The sequence below is a fragment of the Somniosus microcephalus genome, unplaced genomic scaffold (assembly GCF_052327205.1).
Source record: "Somniosus microcephalus isolate GS21.2 unplaced genomic scaffold, FLI_Smic_1.0 unresolved_chr4, whole genome shotgun sequence".
NCBI classification, from domain to species: Eukaryota; Metazoa; Chordata; class Chondrichthyes; order Squaliformes; family Somniosidae; genus Somniosus; species Somniosus microcephalus.
Window position 1 is genome coordinate 38,054,131 of NW_028225182.1, and position 22,343 is coordinate 38,076,473.

The window sequence follows — 22,343 nt, forward strand, 5'->3', positions numbered from 1 at the left end:
TTGGGCACTTGTAACCACTTTGCATAAAAGTCAAATTAAACCTGGGCATCATCTCCTTTAGAAACAGACAAGTTTCAGCAGGTTATAGAAAAAAAGCAAGAGGCTTAAAAAAAAACTCAACTCCAGAGGTTCCCTGAAGGTAGGCCTCTTGTGAAGATAACTAATAGCATTAAAAAATGTGGTGGACAGAGGCCAATCTTAAAATTGGCTGAAGATCCACCCAATGTCACATCACTCATGGTTTTATTTTCCCAATTCCAATCCCCCCCCCCAACTCGTTAATGCAACGATTCCCTCGTGAGTTTGGTCATCCTCCAGTAACGCGCACAAGTGACCTGCTCACATGTGAGCCTTGACCGTGAGTGGAAACAGACTATCCAACAACGGAGGACAAGACGCCCGATCCTGACCGCACATAGGGACAGGAGGAGGCCGTTTAGCCCCTCCAGCCTCTTCCACCATTCAATTGGATGATGGCTGATCTTTATCCCAACTCTCCCTACCCAAAATCTATCAATCTCAGTTTTGAAATTTTCAATTGACCCCCAGTTTTTTTTTGAAGGCAGGGGAGGGGTCGCGGAAAGAGTTCCAGATTTCCACTCCCCTTTGTGAAGAAGTGCTTCCTGACATCACCCCCAACGGCCTGGCTCTAATTTGAAGGTTCTGCCCCCTCGTTCTGGACTCTCACTGCCCCCGCCTCCAACCAGAGGAAATAGTTTCTCTATTTAACCTATCCAATTATTTAATCATCTTAAACACCTCCATTAGATCACCCCTTAATCTTATATATTCACAGGAACACAAGCATTGTCTATGCAACCTGGCCTTGTAATTTAACCCTAGTATCTGAGGCTGATTACACAGAGATGAGCCTGTAACTTGCTACCGTGTTCCTCCCTGGCTGTCCCCTTCACACCATCCTTTTGTATAGTTTCGGCCTAGACAGGCTCCTCAAACACTCATCAGGAACCATCTGACAAGAGGTTGAACTGTAAAACAATGTCTTTTTAATGACAAAGGCTAGGGTATATCGATGTGGTACGGTTGGGCCAAGTCATTGTAATGAAAGCTACTGCAGTTGCTGCCTATGTCTTGAATATGAAGTAGATTGGCTAATACCCCTCAAACCAATTGGATTAAGTCTCTGGCCTAGAAATTGGTCTGGGGCGCTGGCGCTAAATGGGCGCTATCGGATCGGAGGCCAGTTCTGCGCAGCGCCTGCTATTCAGTTCCACTGCAGTCAATGCCATTTATATCAGGCGTTGCGCACAATGGATGGCCGGTCCAGTAACGCCCGAGACAAACTTCTAGGCCTTTGTGTTTCTCGGCTTTCTAACTGAACAAAAGTCAAAAGCAACCATATTATGCAAAACCTTCTCCCCAATCGCCCGAGAGGGGAGACAGAGAAATGGCACAAACCCAACAGCCACATACTTCTTGGGGCGCGGTCATCATTATCTCCCTCACAGGTAACCTGAGCTTTATCCCACTGCTAGGAGAGACATGCAAACAATAACTGCGACTTCCTTCAATACAGTAACTTGTATTTCTACAGCCCCTTTCACTACCACAGGGCATCCCAAAGCATTTTACAGCCAATGAAGTACTTTTGAAGTGTAGTCACTGATGTAATGGAGGCAATGCAGTGGCCAATTTGCACACAGCAAGCTCCCACAAACAGCAGTGAGATAATTACCAGATCATCTGTGTTTGGTGATGTTGGTTGAGGGATAAATATTGGCCCAGGACAGCAGGGAGAACTCCCCTGCTCTTCTTCAAAATCGTGCAACGGGATCTTTTACATCCACCCGAGAGAGCAGACGGGGCCTCGGTTTAATGTCCCACCTAGAAGACGGATCTCTGATCCGTGGCGGCTCCAGGATTTCAGTGAGCGAGTAAGGATAGCTGAATTAAATTTTTATCACATTCCCGGCTGATGAAAAAATACAATCAGCGCTACAATCCGACCTTCCAAAGGCGGGTGGCAGAGGGTAAAGGACTGGGGCGGCAGGTGGAATGCACACAAGTGGTGGGACAGATTTAATGAGTTAGGAGCTTTACACAGAAGGACATCACACTTAAAAGCGTGCAGATTAAGTATAAACATCCTAGCGACCAACATGACAATCTGAACAGGAAATGAAAAAGATATATAACCACAAAAAACATTTCAGTTTCAGAAACCCAGGTATGAATTTATTCTGTTTTCTTTTTTTACATCTCAAACTATTTACATTTGTTTCAGGTCTTGTTTCTCTCCCCCTGCCCACCCCCAGTACAGAATGCAAAGCTCAAAAGACTTGCAAAAAAAAAAAGGCAGTATTCACAGGGCTCCCTAATCTGGGGGTGGGGGGGGGGGAAATCTTGTGTTTAGCAGAGGGAGGTTTAAACTTTACTCTGTAGTTAAGCTTCCAATCAACAAAAAAGTACAAGTTATTATACAGTCGAGATGTAAGCAAAGTATCTACAAAGCTCTGGAGACTATGCACAACACTTTAAAAAAAAAAAAAAAGTACATTACACCCGCCCCCACCCCCAATACAGATATTGGTGGTAAAAATCAAAATGAACCATTGACCTGTGCAAATAAGTCATCCAACCTACATTCACTCCCCAGCCTCCCTCCTCTAAACCGAAGAAAAAACCCTCCTTCATCCGCGCACATTCCTGGAAAGCTAAATGCGGCATTGCTCAAGAAACGAGACGGTTTAAAATATACACTTCTACACCTGGAAAAAGAGAGTGCAGAATGAATTTAGCTTATGCAACAAGTGGTGCTTCGTATCTGGACTGGTACAGCCTTGGCTGAAACACTTGAAGCTCGTGGCTTTTCAGTCTCACAGTCATTGTTCTATTCGATAGCAGCTGAACACAAACGGGCACAAAATGATGATTTATTTTTTTCCGCAGTGCAGCCGAACCCACACGAGCGCGTTGACGGCGGTGGCCGGGGTTTTTCAAACCAAAGGTTGGGGCCAGGAGTCAATGCCACACCCTGCAGTGCCACCAACCCTGGCAGCAGCCCAGGCGTTTGTCCGACGCTCATCTTCCCAGAACCCTCAGATGGTCTCCAATCCTGGTGATTTCAGTGCCGTCACTGGGATTGCAGCAGGTGGCAATTCTGGGAGCATAGGATTTTCATAAAGCCACACTGTAGTTTTCCCCCCACCAGGACTTCAGTGCAAGTAGAGATTCTTGCCCTTCTAAATTGGGGTTGTGTCTGGAGAAAGGACCATTGAGCTGTGTACCACTCGGGTGAAGTCCTGGTACAAACGCATCTGTCCTGGTTGGTGGGAGTGTTTTGAGGGGGTGAATCAAGAGCCACCGCACATCAAAACAAGAACGTACAGGTAGGAATAAACCAGCCTAGTGGCAGTACTAAACTTTCACATCTGGAAGACCACTCTTTAGGCAGCAACCCAACCAGGCTACACACAAGCCATTTTATTTTTGAGATGTTTTTTTTCTCCTCGAAACCACAACACAAATGCTTGTTGAGGGAAAGGACAGCAGTAAAGAACACCTTCAGTGGATCGGAGTTCACGCAGTGATTCACCACCCACCCCTCATTTGAAAGAGAAAAATTGTGCATTATCCCAAATTTGGAAAAGTCCATCCCCCCCTACCTCTCCAAAAACTCAACTGAATGCTGACTCCAAAGAAACAGTGTCAACCACGGCAGAGAGTTGGCGAGAGTGGGTGGGGGGTGAGGAAGCAGATGAATATTTGAGCGCACACCCAACCAGTTCTACACACACTATTAACCCGTGGGCTTGGCTGCGATAGGGCCAGATTCCTGTCTTCCCATTCAATGATTACAGCCTTCCGGGGGGGTGGGGGGGGGGACGGGACCACTTTCCTACCCCACCCCCCCAACAACATGGATCAATTCAAACACATGGTGCACTGCCAATGGACCGGTGATACAACCCCCCCACTCGTGTCTTAGTGCTCTCTCAACAGATTATGTTGCAAATTCCGTGTGCACGTTCCCCAGAACAAGTGATCAAGGCAGTGCCGATCGGGCATCGAACGCGCACACACACACAGAGTTAAAAGAAGCACAGTCTGTTCAAAAACTACATTCACGAGCAGCTCCATCCTATCGTACCACATCCCCTTCAATTAAAGCTGCAGTATCTTCCTCCTGTCCAAACATTTTTTTCATATAACTATTAAAAAAAACCCGCACTTTATCTACTCGGGTGAATTTACAAAGTGGGATTGTTTGTAGAGATCACTCCAAACTTTTTTAAAAAAAACTTCTAACGCAGACAAAATGAATAAAAAGAAAGGCACAGCACGAGCAGTGATCCCAAATCAGGCACAATGCACTTTAGGAGGGAAAGGGAGATGCAGCCACTTTATTCTGCTTCCTGACATAGGCTGCTCCCTGCATCTACCATGGGAACTTAAACCAAGTACAGAGGTGCACCATAGGTAGATAGGGAGGGAGGGAGGGGGGGGGGGGTGCGGAGGGGAACAGCAAGTCGTTGCTGATCTCTTTAAGACAAGGAACGCAGGGCAAGGATGACCCGCAACTTGGCCCACAGTTCTCGGTCCAAAGCCTCTGGTGCAGAGGATCCCCAGTAGATACAGAGCCTCGTTCACCCCCTTCATAGTGGACTAGCTTATTCCTATTTGGAACAGCTTTCCACAGAATGGGAGCTGTATGTAAACCCATCCTGCAGAGTGTTTTGTTGGGAGGGGCGGGGGTGGAAGCTTCAGGGGTTTTGGGCAGCAGCTTTCTGAGCTGCACTCACTGAGTTGGGAGAAGTACACTCGAATTTTGTTACAGGTAATACTGAACTGGTATTTACCGTCACGCTCGGATTCAATTACATTACAACTAGTTAGCGCTGAGCGTGCTGCTCAATAACTTCCAAACCACTCCCACCCCCATGTTCGCCCCTCCTGTCCTGCAAGCGCCGACTCTCGCTCGGGTCTTTCATCAGCAACCCAAACATCCATTCATTAGGTGCGATTCTAGACAGCACAGGCTGCTGGGGGTGGGGGGTGGTCACAGCCGAGTCCGATCCCCAACCCAACACGACGAGCTTTGGACTAGGAGTCACTGGGCAGCGATCAAGAGCAGATAACCCTGGCCGATTCTCCTCGCCTCAAGTCCAGGGGGCATTTGAAGCACCTCTACTACTGCCCCAGGCTGAGTTGGGCCAAGTCAGTCAGTGTACGCCAGAGATTGCAACCCAGGATAGTCCTGCTCCATATGGCTCACTCTGCCAGACACTGGATTTGTCCACTGAAGAGATTTTTTTGCGGGGGGCAGGCGCGAGAGAGTTTCAGTAACATTTTGAACACTCACTAGACAAAGAGCACCACCGTTATACCACCCTGTCCAGGCACAAGCTGACCAAACATAGCTCGAGTTCCACTCCTCCCCCGGACAGCCGCCTTGTGAAATAAACAGTGTGTGTGTGTCCGCCCCGCCTCGCTCAACACTAACCTTTGGGTCACCTCGTTTCTCAAAGCTTTAAGACAAGATGTGGTTCGATACGAGAAAGCGACTTGCAAAAAATAAAGAAAACACACATGCATTATTTAATGGGAACCACTCCTCCAGTGTCCAAATATAAAGCAGCCAATTTCCAGAGATGCACCTCAGTATTACCACTCCGGATCGATGTCTAAAGGGGACAGAAGTTTAAAAAAAAAACACATTTAACAGACCAAGTACAACTAGCCCCCCTTTTTTTTTTTAAAAAACAAAAACACACCAAACTGAAATGGTCCCGTGTGAAGAGCGGTAATTAGCGTGCTGCCGTTGCAGTGCTGTCAAGTCACCTGTCCTCGGTGTGCGGGGGGGGGGGGGGTTTGCTGCTGTCTTGTAACCTTCTGAAGAACACGAAGTAAAATGGAGGCCGCGCTCTTTCTTCCCCCTTCCTTCCCTTTTCCGGTTCCTCCTCCGCTGGGTCCGTCGCGGCGCGCGTGGCTGCTTTAGTGCCGCTGAGGTTCGATTCCTAGATTTAAGAGCTGCTTGGTAGAAAGGGGGGTGGGGGTGGGAAATAGCTTCTTTTTTAAAACACAAAACCAACAAAAAGCTGTCAACGCAGCAGTCCACTTGAACCACCCTGTCCAAGTACTTATTTATTATTTCTCTTTGTTTTTTTTACATTCCTTGTATAAAGCACCAGGTAAACGGTGAGAATCCACACTGGCGCAGTGCTGTTCGGGTTAGTCCACTGTCGCTCGGTGCGTTGGGCGCGGCCCAAGCAAAAACTGAGTGAGTGGCCTCCTGACCTTTGTTTTCCCCCTCGCTCTCTCGCCACCTCATTTTTTTTTTTTTTTTTTTAGGGCCCTAAACTCTCAATCACATTTTCCAAACTATAGCACACTCAAAGTTCCAGTTCTGGATTCAGTCTCTGTAAGTGCATTTCTTCAGGTTCCACATCCTTTCACAAAAAAAAACAATTTTTTTTCTCTTTTTTAAAAAACAGTAACAGTGTTTTGCAGATATATTTCCCCCAAAAAAAGGAACTTTTTTTTTTATTCAAGAAAACCTCCAGTTTCAGTCTATGTACAACGTCTAATAAAGTGCATGGTTATTTAAGGTGCTTCATCCAATGAAAAGCAGAAGTACCCAGAGGATTCACAAAACAAAAATTCAGTGAATGTCACACTTCTTGCCAGCACAGGGGGAGCGGAGATCCTGGATCCATCACTGTTGCCACCTGCCATGAAGCATGTCCCAGGTACGGCCCATTAGGAGTCAAAAGGCAGCTTTTAGGAATTATTTCTTTTTTTTTTTAAACCTTGTTTTAAAAGTCATCCATTGTCTCGATTTCTCCCATATTCAGTCGCTCTGATGATGCGTTCACAGAAAAGCCTGTTTTGGTTAAAAGAAAGCAGAGGAATTAATTTCGATTTTGAAAAACAATTGAGAGTTTTTTTTCTTTCCCCCCGCACCCCACTTTGAACGAGGTCCCGAGGCTCGTCGGCCCCGGAATTTGCGGTCAGCGGCACTGGGGCCCTGAAGAAAGCTGCCCACAAAGATCTGGCCATCTCGGTGGATGGAAGTTTGCCTTTTTCCCCCACAGGCCAGCGAGATCAGTGCGGTGTAGCGGGAATCCCGAGCGCAGAGCTGCTGTGACCTCAACCCGCTGTCCAAGCAGCCAATCACAGGGCAGAATTCTCACCGACGGGCAAGCGGGAAGCTGCTGCTTTTATTCAGACTTTTAAAATGTTGAGAGCGCAAAACAAAGACTGGGGCTCTCACCTGGGGGAAAAGGTAAAGCTGAAATAAATATGAACAAACTTAAAACAAAATATTTTAACATTTTTAAACTGTAATTTTTTATCATAACAGAGATATTTGACAAAATTTAAATGAGTTTTTCCGGGCCGGAACGTTTGCTTAGCAGTCGCTGGGCTATTAAAGCCCCAGTTAGGCCTAATCCAACAAGGCCCAACATTTAATGGGGGATTTAACAGCATTATTACCGTGGAAAAGTTTGCGCCAGCTTCACGGATTTCCACTGGGGTGGGGGCAGGGGCCACAGCGCATCCAATGCCGGAGCAGCGAATGACTGACCACAACTTCAGGACTTCCACATATGGATGCACCGGCGCTACAGCCTGAAGTTGCGGTGGGTTTCAAAGGGGTAATGACAGCGAATGCTGTTAGTTCGCCATTATTACCCACCGCAAATTCCCCGTCTCGGATACAATTCTGCTCAATCGCTAGTTTAGTTACAAAATGACCAGAGTATCGTGTCGTGGTTATGTTACTGGGTTAGTCATCCGGAGGGCTGGAGGATTAATCCCGAGAACGCAAGTTCAAATCCCAACATGGCAGTTTGAGAAATGAGGGGTTAAAAAATCTGGTTCTCAGTGACCATGAAGCTGTCGACTGTGGTAAAAACACAATGGGTTGACCAATGTCCCTCAGGGAAGGAAAGCTGCCGTCCTTACCCGCTCTGGTCTCTATGTGGCTCCAGTCCCCACACCAATGCAGTTGCCTCTTAAGCGCCCGCTGAAGCTCTCTGTCGTAACAAACCTCGACAAAGGAATGAGCAGCACTGTGGCAGCACCTTCCCTACACAGACTGCAGTGGTTCAAGGAGGGCCATTACCACCACCTTCTCTGGGCAACCGGGGAAGGCCAATAAATGCCGCCCTCGCCAGCAATGCAACCCCCCACCACCCCCGAGAATGATTTTTTTTTTAAAATAAGTACGACTGTTCGACCGTGGGGAGAGTCATAGCCAAGCCTGATCCGGTTCTCAACGTGCACTTTCTAGTAGGGGGATCACTGGATAGGGGGATCGACAGCTGCTGGCACCAGTTGGGGCTGCCCCGGCTGAGCGCCGTTAACTCAGCAAAGAATGGGCAACTTTGAGGCGTGAATCTGCGAGACAGGCAACGAGTACTTCAGTAACCAGACATAAGCTGGTCAAGAGCGCCGGAAAGACAGTTAACACCAACGGCACAAGAGAGATTGACGTACCACTCGGGCTCCCCTCCGAACCCATCGCTCGCTGGCTCCTCCTCCTCACTCCCAATCTTCCTCCACAGCTTCTTTGCTCCTTTGTCCCAGCACTGCCTCGTTCGCGTTCGATGACACCTTCACATTCAGCAAGGTTACCCTTGGCGAGTAGTCAAAACTGCTTCGCACTTGCTGCTGATTCGGGTCTGAAGGACCAAACTGACACCCCCCCCACCCCGCCCCCCCGAGTGAATCAGAGCGAGGACCTTTTTCCTCCGAGGAGTCGAGTGTTGCTTCATTTCAGGGTGACAGTGGACGGATCCTGGCGCTGGATTCAGCAGACTGCATTTACACTGTAGCTGCACCACTGACGGGAAGCGCAACCGCTTCCTGACACTACAGGCCAACTGCCAATGGAAACCAAGATTTCTGTCCCGCACCGGGATTGTGGAAAATAGTGGATTTGATGACTTCGTCCTCCTTGGGGAATGATTCCACGAGCCACAGGCACCCACTCTGGTAACTCCACTGAGACTCGATAATAATGGAGAGTGTGAAGTGGAGCGGTGGGCTGGTCAACGGCGAGGGGGGGGCTGGAGGGGGGGGGGGGTGGTCGAGTTTAATATTGTCCACATGCATTCAGACTTTCCAGGAGCACTCACTGGAAGCAGCCAGTGAGAACTGCAAATGATTCTTCCCGCTCAGGCCACTTGCTGCCCTCTTGACTGTTGGCCCGGGCTGACGCAGGCCCACTCAGCAGAGGCGAGGAATTGAACCTGGGACAATCTGGCCTTATCCATTTTAGACCAGACATTTACCCACTCGGCCACCAGGGAGGCCAACCTCCTGTTCGAGCTTGCTCCCGAGATAAACAATTAAAGCGATAGAGTGAGAGAGAGATAAGAGTGTGAGAGAGAGATAGAGAGAGAGAGAGAAAGAAAAACTCTGGCCTTCACAAAGGAACAAAGCCCTTAAGCGAACATTTCGAGAATGCGACCTGCATTGAGAGGCACTTCCCTGTCGAGATACAAGACCTTGCACAAAGCCCAATCTCCTCTACCTGGCACTAGTTATTCACTTCATTCTGTAACTTTGGGGAAGAGGAGGGTTTCATGGAATGAAGTTCTCCATTGCCTAACTGCCAAAAAGCCCTAAGAGGGTGAGTGCGAACCCAAAAGGACTGGGAACTGAAGAGATGAGGAATGACACTGAGGGAGGCAGTGAGAATTCACTTCTGCGGTTCAAGTCTCCCCGCTACGTTTTCAGTAATTGCATATAGTGCAACGCAATCAGAACGGACAGCGACTCTTACCCAGGATACTAGGATCAGCCCGCACCATCTTTTGCTTCTTTTTCTTTTTCCCAGCTTGCGAACTCTCGTAAGACGACTGCTGTGCACTGTTGTGATTAGCCTGGAATAGTGACTGTAGGCTGTTTGAACTGATCCCCCAGATGGAGTCCTGACACAAGAGAAGCCATCACACAATTAGTTTAACAAAATCCTTGGAGGAGCAATCTCACTCAGCCAGTCGTGCAGAAGCGATATTGCAACTGGCTTCAGCGTCCCTGGGCTGGGGGGGTGTGGGGAGCAGGGGGGGAGCGGGGGAGGAAAATCAGTCACTGTTCCAACTCCTGATCCCTGCTGCAAGTGGATGATTTGGCGTGGACAGCGCAGGCTGGGCTTTGATGCCCCTGGCGTGGGCGCCCGAGTAAGGTTCTCCGAGAACAGCCGGCGCGGGTGGAACCACAACCCAGTGCGAGTCGACACCATCAGCAAAGGAGGCAAAGAGGGATTTGGGGGGTTGGGGGGGGTGGAAAGAGGAGATAAAACTGCTACCCAATCCCAAATACACCGCTTGCAGTACTGCTCCACCCTGGACAGCAATAGCCCACGCTGGCTCCTGACTGAAACTTAGAGAGATAGTATCATTTGGTGGAATTACGAGGCGAGGTCTGCAGGATCAGATGGCTTGCCTGCGCAATGGCCAGCTGGGAAGTGAAAGCACCAATCACTGGGTGCTGCCGATGTGGGAACCGTTCCATGAAAGCCCCCGCCGCCAAATAAGATGACAAGTTTGGAACCACTTCGAATTTAAACCACAGCGTTCAAAGTTTGTGGGGGGGGGGGGGGGGGTGGGTGGACACGGAGAGAGGAAGTGGTTTTGTTTTTGAGGACTAACAGCATCATTAGTCACTACAGCAGCGAGAGCTCGATCCTCCTGTCAGGTTTACATTCTAACCCGAGAAACTACTGCAGCCCGTGGCAAATGGCAGCTCTGGTTTCAGCAAGCCCCAAGCCCAGTTTGGGACGTTTCCCACCAAACTATAGGTTCAGGTGGATCGTTGGATCTGTGGCAACACAACGCTTCGGCTGTTCCACGGGGCCAATCAGTGGCCGCTTGCCCTCATTCGCCATCCAACGCTCTGTTGACCAAACCCGACTCCACACCTTCAGCAGCTGGATTTGGCCCAAACTCTCCTGGCCAGCCTTTCCAACCCCCACAAACCCCAGATAATCCCCAACTTTATGGTCAGAATTCTCCCCCCTTCCTCACTCATCACTCCCACCACCTCCGTCCTGGCCAAGCTCGACTGACTCCCTGCACAATGCGCCCGACATCAACATCCTAAACCCGGCACGTTCTCATCCCAATTCATCCCAACAATCTTCGCCAGCCACACCTCACAGCCCGAATCCCACTCTCCTCCCATTCGGAAATTATTGCTGCACCCCATTCCAATGTCGGGGCTCAATCCTCCAGTTATCACGGCTCCCGCTCTTTGGAACTCAAACCCAAAACGACACCGTGCCACCTTTGTCCTTTCCCTCAACTGTGCTTTTGATTCCTGCCCACTCGCTGCTTCCTTCCCGCCTCCTCTTTCTCCCCCATCTTCCACAAAGTAACCCAAGATCTCATTCTGTGAGACAAGTTGTATTTGCTTCAAGTGTCGATGGCAATTTAAGTCAGATTTTGAAAAAGACAGCTTTCCCACAGCCAATTCCCATATACAAGTGGGATAAGAACTTCCATCAAACACAATTGTCCTACAATCGGGAACAGGCAAGAACAGCGTAGGTGCGTTAACCCACTGCGGTCATTCACTAGCTTCACTCCTCGCCCTCGTTTCTTTCCCACTGCCTCTTTGGGTTGGATGGTCCTAGGCGCCATCTCTTCAATAACCAACCAACAGCCACCACCAGGCCCTTAAGAGCCAATGAAAACACAATCCTGCGCCTGGTCTAGTGTAACTACGGCAGTAATGAGATAAGCTGAAGAAAAGTTCCATGCTAACCTGTAACCTGTCAGGCTGCAGAGCGAGGTTCCCAGTGAGGCCTAAAAGTTCCTTTGTTAACTAGGAAAGAAAGGGAAAACACCATAAATCCTTGAGGAATTGGACCCAAACACAATATGTCCACTGCATGTTACTGCGATATGCTACTCCGAAATAGGAGATACCTTTTTCCGGGCCAGGAAAGGCGGGGGGAGGGGCAACGAAAAGACAGGAAGGGGGAGATTTTTCCCAAGTTACACAGAGTAGCTGTCTGGTCCTCACAACCCACCCACCCACAAGATAAAGGGATTATTCAGGATCAGGCTAGTCTATGATCGACAGTCACTAATGATATAACTCCCTGCCACACACAACTAGAAATGGCCAACAGGGAGCCCTTCACCATTGAGTCAGTAGGGAGTTGCCTTCATCAAACCCTACTTGAAGTTTGGTTCTAGGTTTGAATCTGGGTCTAAAAGCCCTGATTTGCATTGAGGACCATTCAACATTACTTCCTGCCCCCTGACTCCCTCCTTGTGGCCAAGAGTTTTCCCCCTCTTCCCTAAACCCACCCTATGGCCAAGAGGTAGATCAACTCAAACCGCTGTCTTCGTACTCTTGCATTTGGGCTTCAACACAGCCCGACAATTAAAAAAAAAAAAAAATTCCAGCCAGGGTCCCACTCCTGATTGCTAGCCAGCCGGTGACCCCCTGCAAGAAAGTGTACGTGTGCAGACACTGCGCAAGATCAGGAGCCCTCCATAGTCAAACAGCCGACTGACTCAAGATCTCAACTCTCCAGGTAGATTGCCTACCTTGAAGGGTCTTCATTCTTCAAATGACATGCATCCTCTAGACATTGCAGGAGTGCATTATAGCTAGATAGGTCTAGGGAAACCAAGTGTTGGGCAGACACAAAGTGCCAGATCTCTCACAGTCGATGCCACACGCGCTCTCCTATCCCCACGTTGGATGAAACCCCAGGACTCCACTGCACCAGTTTTTTTTTTCCAAACTGAAAGCTAAGCAAAGCCACAAAAAAAAAATACAAACATACGAAACGGACGGGCAGGAAATGACCAACTGGTCCATCAAGCCTGCCCATAACGAACCACTTCACAGCCGTGTCCCCTCAAACCGCAGGGACAGAGAGGCAGAATTGTGCTGTGCCAGTGAGATGCAAATCTTTCCAAGAATGAAGACATGGTAGATAATCCTCCTTAGTCATCCCTCATCTTCCACATATTGCAGCATACAAAAGTCGCAGAGATTTAGAAAGGGCTTCCCAACGATGCACAGGTACTACGCCATCAAAATAAAGGTGGGTTACTCAGCCCCAAAGTGATGGGTTGCGTGTAACTGCACTAAGCCGGGGATCACAGATACGTTTTGGGGGGGTCTTCTCCCAAGGTCCTCCAGAGGATGTTTTTCTTTTAAATTCATCCTCGGGATTACGGGCGTCGCTAGAACGGCCAGCATTGATTGCCCATCACCAGGGTCAGCCGTGGCTCAGTGGGGAGCACTCGTGCCTCCGAGTCAGAAGGTTGTGGGTTCAAGTCCCACTCCAGAGATCCGAGCGTTAAATCTAGGCTGACCCTCCAATGCAGTGCTAAGGGAGCGCTGCACGTCAGAGGGGCTGTTTTTCAGATGACACGTTAAACTGAGGCCCCGTCTGTTCTCTCAGGTGGACGTAAAAAATCCCATTGCACTGTATCGAAGAGTAGCAGGGGAGTTCTCCCCGGTGTCCTGGCCAATAGTTACCCCTCAATCAACATCACTAAAAACAGATTATCCGGTCATTATCACATTGCTGTTTGTGGGAGCTTGTGCACAAAATTGGCTGCTGCGTTTCCTACATTTCAACAGTGACTACACACCAAAAAAGTACTTCATTGGCTGTAAAGCGCTTTGGGACGTCTGGAGATTATGCAAGGCGCTACAGAAATGTGTCTTTCATGATTCCTACTTGTCCTTAAAACGGTGTTGGGGGACCTTCTTGAACCGCTGCAGACCATGTGAATATATTCCATAAAGTGCTTAGGGAAGGAATTCCTGGATTTTGACCCAGCAATGAAGGAACGGCGAGGTATGTCTAAGTTGGGATGGCGTCTGACTTGGAGGTGACGGTGCTCCCATACGCCTGCTGCCCTTGTCCTTCTAGGTGGTAGAGGTCGTGGGATTGGGCGGTGCTGTCAAGAAGCCATGGCGAGTTCCTGCAATACATCTTATAGACGATACACACTACAGCCACGGTGCGTCGGTGGTGAGCGAGTGGCTGTTTCAGGTGGTGGATGGGGTGCCAATCAGGCAGACTGCTTTGTTCTGGATGGTGTCGAGCTTCTTGAGTGTTGTTGCAGTTGCACCCATCCAGGCAACTGGAGAGTGTTCCTGACTTGGGCCTTGTAGGTGATGCTAAGGCTTTGGGGAGTCAGGTGGTGAGTCACTAGCCTGCTCTAGTAGCCACTGCATTTATGTGGCTGGTCCAGTTGAGTTTCTGGTCAATGGCGACCCCCAGGATGTTGATGGTCGAATATTCGGCGATGGCAATGCTATTGAACGTTAAAGGAAGGTGCTTAAACTGCCTCTTATTGGAGATGGTCATTGCCTGGTGGCATGAATGCTACTTGCCACTCATCAGCTCAAACCTGGATGTTATCCAGGTCTTGCTACATGCGGGCACGGATTGCTTCATTATCTAAGGAGTTGCGAATGGAGTAGAACACTGTGCAATCAGCCAGCGTCCCCACTTTTGACATGTTGATGGCGGGAAGGTCATTGATGAAGATAGTTAGGCCTAGGACGCTGCCCTGTGGAACTCCTGCAGCGATGTCCCGGGGCTGAGATGACTGGCCTCCAACAAACCACAGCCATCTTTTCTCCATGCTAGGTATGACTCCAGCCAGTAGAGACTTCTCTCCCTGATCCTCATATCCACACTTTGTTTCAACTATCCCTCCAGGAGGCAAGCATTAGTACAATCTGAAGGGTGCCCAGTGCTAACCAGCACTGGGACTGTTTCAGTAGTATTGTCCCAGGTGATGCCAGTTCCTTCAAGCTGAAGGGTGCGATGTTACTGGACCAAGTTACCTCCTCAAAGGGAATGGGTTTAATTTGCCTCGGTTTCATTGAGTGCCACACGGAAAGTGAAATTCTAATTTGTGCCTCTTTTGCCAATGCTAGCTGTTCTTCCCTGCAGCACTTGTGACCGTTTCCAAGTATAGGATCGGTCAGTGGTGTTACTGTACGAGCTATTGCTTCCCTGTTCTAGGCAGTCCTACGATCAGCCTGGTATGAAGTTTTATGAATCGTCATCATCCCATGTCAACACCTTAGTTTCTCAAGAAAACAAAAACATTCAAGTCATGCTGGATAGACAACAGTTTTGATGCAGTATCTGGCCTACTCTTGTAGAGAGTCTGGGGACTTTGTCCCAAACTTTGGCAGCCAGAGCTCGGAGACGTGGAGCCAAGGGGAAAGAAACAATAGCACAGGCCCTGGGCTTCATGACGTTGTATAATGTGTGCAGTGAGCAGGTGGTCTCCCCCCCACCCCCAGAAACTATCAAGCTGGGCTGCACTCCTGCGATGCGCAGAGGATGAGGAATCAAAGAAAATGGTCAGCTGAGCAAGGTATGGTCGGGCGAGTGAACAGTGCCCCAGCAATAGTCAAAGCAGGGAGGGAGAAAATGGGAAAAGAAAAAAATCGTCACGTCATGAAACGGTTTTGAGCCAGGGTGAAAAAGGCGGACATAAATCTATTAATCTAACGTTAATTCAGTAGATTAACATACAACGATAATGAAGCATTTTGGGAGTTTCTTATGAAAGACATATTCACCACACAGGGGAAAGGTTCAGTTTGACACTGGAAAGCAGAGCCGTGGTGCAATGTTGACCCTTTGTACACTACCTGTTGTTGCTGCTGCTGCCTTTGCTGGTTGGCCTTTTGTTTGGCACGGCGCTCCAGGAACTGCTTGGCAAACTCTTTGGCCTCAGGGGTGTCGCCCAGGTAAGCACGGATGTAATCATGCACCTCGTATGGCGAGTCCACTTCTTTAAGGAAGGACACAAACGTCGGGACTGCAACGACAAGGGTGCCAGTGAAAACCGAGGCAACAACGGTCAAAAAAGTCCAAATTCAATTTCTAAATGAGAAACTCGGGCTCTCTGGACCAAAGAACCAGACAAACCAAGTGTCCTCTCTCGGCTGGCCGTGAAGATCTGACCTAAAAATGAGTGTTGACCGTCTCAATTCAGAGTGTGTGTGGGCTAACAGCACAGAGCGGCTCTCCGACCAGACACTAAACCAGTAATCTTACCCAGAGCCACAATGGCCGGTGTGGGAAGTGGAAAATGGAACCCTGGTCTTCAGCAAAGGCTGCTCTTCTGATGCTGGAGCTCCGCTGTGCACCAGCCATGCTGTACATGGCCTGGGATTGTTTGATGTACGCACCGAGTGCCTAAAACACGAAGGAGCACCCCCTTCCCCCCCGCCCCCCAAATAGTGCGAGCGCCTGAAATTTCACCAAAATCAAGGAAAACAGGATCAAACTCTGAGGGAAGAAATTGGGGGAAGGGTCAAGTTCTCTCAATTTAATTCCAATTCCTTAGAATCCCAGGCACTCACACATTGGAATCGCAGCTCCAGGTTTTTACATTCACCTACCCTCAGACACCCAAGATGGCCAAGTAGGACCCCAGTCGGAATCTCAGGGACGGGCCAGTGGATAGAACCAATAAGAAGCGCAGGGAATGGTCAATTCGGTCAAGAGCGACCAATTGGGCTGAAAGCAACGGACGCAAAGGTGGCTGCAAGGAGCGAAGAGTGAAGGCAGTGAATGGGTTCACAGCCAACTCCCCCACTGTACTAAGCTAACTAATCACAACCACAGTGTGCATGTGTATTGGGGGGGGGGGGGGGGGGGGAGAGAGAGAGGGGAGAGGATGGCAGGAGACAGGAGTTGGCCATTCTCAGCCACCATCTAAAAGCAGCAATGGCAGCAGTCTGGGAAGCAACCCACCCTCCGGCACTTCAAGGAGCGAGCATCTTTATTGGGACACTTCACACACAGCTTACAAAGAAGGCTTCACATCTCTGCAACCGGGAGGTGCAACCCCTCTCCCATAGTCAAGCCAAATAAAATGCCTCACGCTCTCACCGAAAGGGTGCGCTCTCGATCCCGAAAACAAGCAGATGGAAAACGGAGAACCTCAACTTCTAATATAATCAAACTATAAAGATTGGCTTTGAATGAGGGTTTCCGAGCACCAAGTCCCAACACCCTGCTTAGCTACCAGGCCAGCTCCAATGCGATTAGATTGAACACACACACACTCTGTCGGGACATACCATCAAGGTTGTTGGCTGTGTTAAGGACGTGCAGCATTTGCTCACACCACTGTGTGAAGCCGTCTTGAGTTTTGCTCATTCCCTGGAACAGCTTCAGTAACTTCTCCTCGTCTTCAGTCTTCTTCTTGCTCGGTCTGGTAGGAATTCCATACGAGTCGCTGCAAAAAGAACGTTCCTGGTGGTCACCAACACGGCAGTAGGACAAACCAGATAAAAGTCCAAACACAAGGCTCCTCCCAAACCAACCTGGGAAGTGTGGAACTGAACCACACCAGACTGAAACTTGGAAGCAAGTTACTGCACAGCCTTAATCTACTTTGTCGAGTCGTGTTTCTGGAATGAACCAACCCAGGGAAAGCCCCGAGAGCTCCCCAAGACACCTGAATGGCCGGCCAGCCTGACTCACTAATGAAACAAAAAGTGAAGCACTGTCGATCAAAGAATGGCAGAAACTTACAGCACAGGAGGCCATTCGGCCCGTCGTGCCCGTGCTGGCTCGTTGAAAGAGCAGTCGTGCTTAGACCCACACTCCCGCATTTTGTCTGTAACCCTGCAAGTTCCTCATCCTCGCGTATCCATCCAACTCCCTCTTAAAATGATTGATGGAATCAGCTGCCACCACCGCTTCAGGTGGGGCGTTCCAGATCCCCACAGCTCAGTGAAAACATTTCTCATCGTCCCTCTAGATCTTTGGCCAATGGTTTTCAATCTGTGGCCTCTGGTTATTGAGCCACTCACCAGGGGGAGTCGTTTTTCTCCATCTACTCTATCAAAACCTCTCATCATCTTGAAGACCTCTATTAGGTCACCATTAGATGCTGGAAAACACCCTTGGTTTTGCCCCACTGATGAAACCTGAGGGATAGACTCGTCACTCGGGCCCTTTCCACTCTGCTCCAGACGATCCTATAAGTCAATGCTCGAACGTGTCGGCCAGTCCTCGCTCGACAAGTAACAGGGAGCTGACAGAGCTCTGCGCTGGTACGCTGCAAGTGTTAGCTGGTTAAACTCTGGCAGTACCTCTGGACTCTTGGGAATCAGGAGGCTTGGCTCTGCCAGCCTGCGCCGAAGCTCAGGGTTTGGGCAAGTGGGGCGTGTCCTTACAGGGAGAGATGGTACATCCCAGATCGGACAAACTCCTTAACGTGACTTTACTGTAGCTTCATTAGAGCCTCAAACAGGGCGATCGGTATCCGTGCACATCAGACATCCAATCCTCAAACAAAAGGGAGAATACACTCTGCATTTCAGGCTAGAACGGGCCCTTCATTATCAATCAACACCCCTCCATACTTCTTATTTTTATTAAGTATATTTTAAAAAGCTATTTCTCGTGGTTTTCCTGACCATGAGAGGTTGGTCTCTCACGGGAAAGATCAAACGATTTACAAGCTGCTGCCGAAGCAATTAGCCTCTCACTGACCTTAAAGTGTGCCCATCTGGGACACATCCCCACAGGCAGCAGTGACATTAAAGGGACAGGACAAGACAAGGCCACTGTGGCTGCTACAGATCAAAAATTTAACCCCAGACCACCCGTGAAGCCTGTAGAAATCCACGGGAGATCGCCAGCAACATCAGAATATAGGTTTTGAAATGGATGCAAAGTGCCCTCTTACAAGTGTATTATGTTCCACTTAAAACAATCGCACTTCGATGTCGACCACACACACACACACACACTTATTGGAACATGAACAACTGAGCATTGTTCAGTGTTTGGGAGAATGGAGACAAACCTGAGCGAAGGACTGCTCCTGCTGTTCTTCAACCCTGCGCTCCTGATCACAGGGCCCGTGCTCTTCACAGCCTCATCCCCCCACAGGCTGATGTTCGAGTTCTTACTTTCGTGCACACTCCACATGCTGCTCATATCAGAACCCCACTGACTGGGCAATCCCCACACCGACGAGTTGTTGATAGGTATACTGGAATGCTGGTGGCAGGCAGAAAAGAGGGGGGGGGGGGAAAGTATTCAGCAAAGACAGAGAAAAACAAGACAATATATCCTAGCCATCATCCGTCACTTTGTAAAACCATCTAGTCACTGGCCACAGACCAACCCAATAAACAACAGCAACTAGGTAACAGCCACCTCTCCATCTAATACACAATGAGGGGTGGGGAATGGGGCAAGACCACATGACAAACATCTACTCCATGAGGAGCAAGGAAAAGTTACTATAGCCAACTCGAGGAAAGAAAACTGCACATGGCAAGAACAGGAGAAGCGTGGGGGGGGGGGGGGGGGAGGGGAGAGGGGAAAGGCGGGAGGGAGGGGAGGGGGAGGGGGAGGGAGGGGGGGCGCGGAGGGAGGGAGGGGGGGCGCGGAGGGAGGGAGGGGGGGCGGAGGGAGGGAGGGGGGGCGGGGGGGCGGAGGGAGGGCGGGGGGGCGGAGGAGGGAGGGCGGGGGGGCGGAGGAGGGAGGGCGGGGGGGCGGAGGAGGGAGGGCGGGGGGGCGGAGGAGGGAGGGCGGGGGGGCGGAGGAGGGAGGGCGGGGGGGCGGAGGAGGGAGGGCGGGGGGGCGGAGGAGGGAGGGCGGGGGGGCGGAGGAGGGAGGGCGGGGGGGCGGAGGAGGGAGGGCGGGGGGGCGGAGGAGGGAGGGCGGGGGGGCGGAGGAGGGAGGGCGGGGGGGCGGAGGAGGGAGGGCGGGGGGGCGGAGGAGGGAGGGCGGGGGGGCGGAGGAGGGAGGGCGGGGGGGCGGAGGAGGGAGGGCGGGGGGGCGGAGGAGGGAGGGCGGGGGGGGCGGAGGAGGGAGGGCGGGGGGGGCGGAGGAGGGAGGGCGGGGGGGCGGAGGAGGGAGGGCGGGGGGGCGGAGGAGGGAGGGCGGGGGGGCGGAGGAGGGAGGGCGGGGGGGCGGAGGAGGGAGGGCGGGGGGGCGGAGGAGGGAGGGCGGGGGGGCGGAGGAGGGAGGGCGGGGGGGCGGAGGAGGGAGGGCGGGGGGGCGGAGGAGGGAGGGCGGGGGGCGGAGGAGGGAGGGCGGGGGGCGGAGGAGGGAGGGCGGGGGGCGGAGGAGGGAGGGCGGGGGGCGGAGGAGGGAGGGCGGGGGGGCGGAGGAGGGAGGGCGGGGGGGCGGAGGAGGGAGGGCGGGGGGGCGGAGGAGGGAGGGCGGGGGGGCGGAGGAGGGAGGGCGGGGGGGCGGAGGAGGGAGGGCGGGGGGGCGGAGGAGGGAGGGCGGGGGGGCGGAGGAGGGAGGGCGGGGGGGCGGAGGAGGGAGGGCGGGGGGGCGGAGGAGGGAGGGCGGGGGGGCGGAGGAGGGAGGGCGGGGGGGCGGAGGAGGGAGGGCGGGGGGGCGGAGGAGGGAGGGCGGGGGGGCGGAGGAGGGAGGGCGGGGGGGCGGAGGAGGGAGGGCGGGGGGGCGGAGGAGGGAGGGCGGGGGGGCGGAGGAGGGAGGGCGGGGGGGCGGAGGAGGGAGGGCGGGGGGGCGGAGGAGGGAGGGCGGGGGGGCGGAGGAGGGAGGGCGGGGGGGCGGAGGAGGGAGGGCGGGGGGGCGGAGGAGGGAGGGCGGGGGGGCGGAGGAGGGAGGGCGGGGGGGCGGAGGAGGGAGGGCGGGGGGGCGGAGGAGGGAGGGCGGGGGGGCGGAGGAGGGAGGGCGGGGGGGCGGAGGAGGGAGGGCGGGGGGGCGGAGGAGGGAGGGCGGGGCGGAGGAGGGAGGGCGGGGCGGAGGAGGGAGGGCGGGGGGGCGGAGGAGGAGGGCGGGGGGGCGGAGGAGGGAGGGCGGGGGGGCGGAGGAGGGAGGGCGGGGGGGCGGAGGAGGGCGGGCGGGGGGGCGGAGGAGGGCGGGGGGGCGGAGGAGGGAGGGCGGGGGGGCGGAGGAGGGAGGGCGGGGGGGCGGAGGAGGGAGGGCGGGGGGGCGGAGGAGGGAGGGCGGGGGGGCGGAGGAGGGAGGGCGGGGGGGCGGAGGAGGGAGGGCGGGGGGGCGGAGGAGGGAGGGCGGGGGGGCGGAGGAGGGAGGGCGGGGGGGCGGAGGAGGGAGGGCGGGGGGGCGGAGGAGGGAGGGCGGGGGGGCGGAGGAGGGAGGGCGGGGGGGCGGAGGAGGGAGGGCGGGGGGGCGGAGGAGGGAGGGCGGGGGGGCGGAGGAGGGAGGGCGGGGGGGCGGAGGAGGGAGGGCGGGGGGGCGGAGGAGGGAGGGCGGGGGGGCGGAGGAGGGAGGGCGGGGGGGCGGAGGAGGGAGGGCGGGGGGGCGGAGGAGGGAGGGCGGGGGGGCGGAGGAGGGAGGGCGGGGGGCGGAGGAGGGAGGGCGGGGGGGCGGAGGAGGGAGGGCGGGGGGGCGGAGGAGGGAGGGCGGGGGGGCGGAGGAGGGAGGGCGGGGGGGCGGAGGAGGGAGGGCGGGGGGGCGGAGGAGGGAGGGCGGGGGGGCGGAGGAGGGAGGGCGGGGGGGCGGAGGAGGGAGGGCGGGGGGGCGGAGGAGGGAGGGCGGGGGGGCGGAGGAGGGAGGGCGGGGGGGCGGAGGAGGGAGGGCGGGGGGGCGGAGGAGGGAGGGCGGGGGGGCGGAGGAGGGAGGGCGGGGGGGCGGAGGAGGGAGGGCGGGGGGGCGGAGGAGGGAGGGCGGGGGGGCGGAGGAGGGAGGGCGGGGGGCGGAGGAGGAGGGGCGGGGGGGCGGAGGAGGGAGGGCGGGGGGGCGGAGGAGGGAGGGCGGGGGGGCGGAGGAGGGAGGGCGGGGGGGCGGAGGGAGGGCGGGCGGAGAAGGGAGGGAGGGCGGGCGGGCGGAGGAGGGAGGGCGGAGGAGGGAGGAGGGAGGGCGGAGGAGGGAGGGCGGAGGAGGGAGGGCGGAGGAGGGAGGGCGGAGGAGGGAGGGCGGAGGAGGGAGGGCGGAGGAGGGAGGGCGGAGGAGGGAGGGCGGAGGAGGGAGGGCGGAGGAGGGAGGGCGGAGGAGGGAGGGCGGAGGAGGGAGGGCGGAGGAGGGAGGAGGAGGGAGGGCGGGGGGGGCGGGGGGAGGGCGGGGGGGCGGAGGGAGGGCGGGCGGAGGGAGGGAGGGAGGGCGGGCGGAGGAGGGAGGGCGGAGGAGGGAGGGCGGGCGGGCGGAGGAGGGAGGGGAGGGGAGGGAGGGCGGTAGAGTAGCATGTTGGGAGAAGAGATGGGGAAGAGTGAGAGACAGGGTGCAATGCGAAAGAGAAGTGAGATGAGAGAGGAGGGAAAAAAGTGACTGAACGGAGGAAAAGGTGAATGGAAAGAACTGTCTGAACAAAAGGCTTTAAAATTCTAAATCGTGTTTTTTTTTTTTAATAAAGTTCCACTTCAATTTCTTCTCCCCGATTGTGTGGGGAGGGGGTAGAGGA

The 22,343-nt window shown here is 53.7% G+C and overlaps 1 protein-coding gene across 1 annotated transcript in view; it reads right to left on the reverse strand.

Annotated features, from left to right (window-relative positions):
• Positions 1 to 2,168: 2,168 nt before the first annotated feature.
• Positions 2,169 to 22,343, reverse strand: part of LOC147090575 (GRB10-interacting GYF protein 2-like) — a 136,616-nt gene continuing 116,441 nt past the window's right edge. Inside the window, exons 28-33 of the mRNA XM_085977074.1 lie at positions 18,804 to 19,015; positions 17,065 to 17,222; positions 15,625 to 15,794; positions 11,737 to 11,796; positions 9,755 to 9,902; positions 2,169 to 6,844 (exon numbers count right to left, since the gene is read on the reverse strand). Of these exons, the coding sequence (XP_085833200.1) occupies positions 6,777 to 6,844; positions 9,755 to 9,902; positions 11,737 to 11,796; positions 15,625 to 15,794; positions 17,065 to 17,222; positions 18,804 to 19,015 (816 nt within the window). The 3' untranslated portion in view covers positions 2,169 to 6,776. The remainder of the gene's footprint in view (positions 6,845 to 9,754; positions 9,903 to 11,736; positions 11,797 to 15,624; positions 15,795 to 17,064; positions 17,223 to 18,803; positions 19,016 to 22,343) is intronic.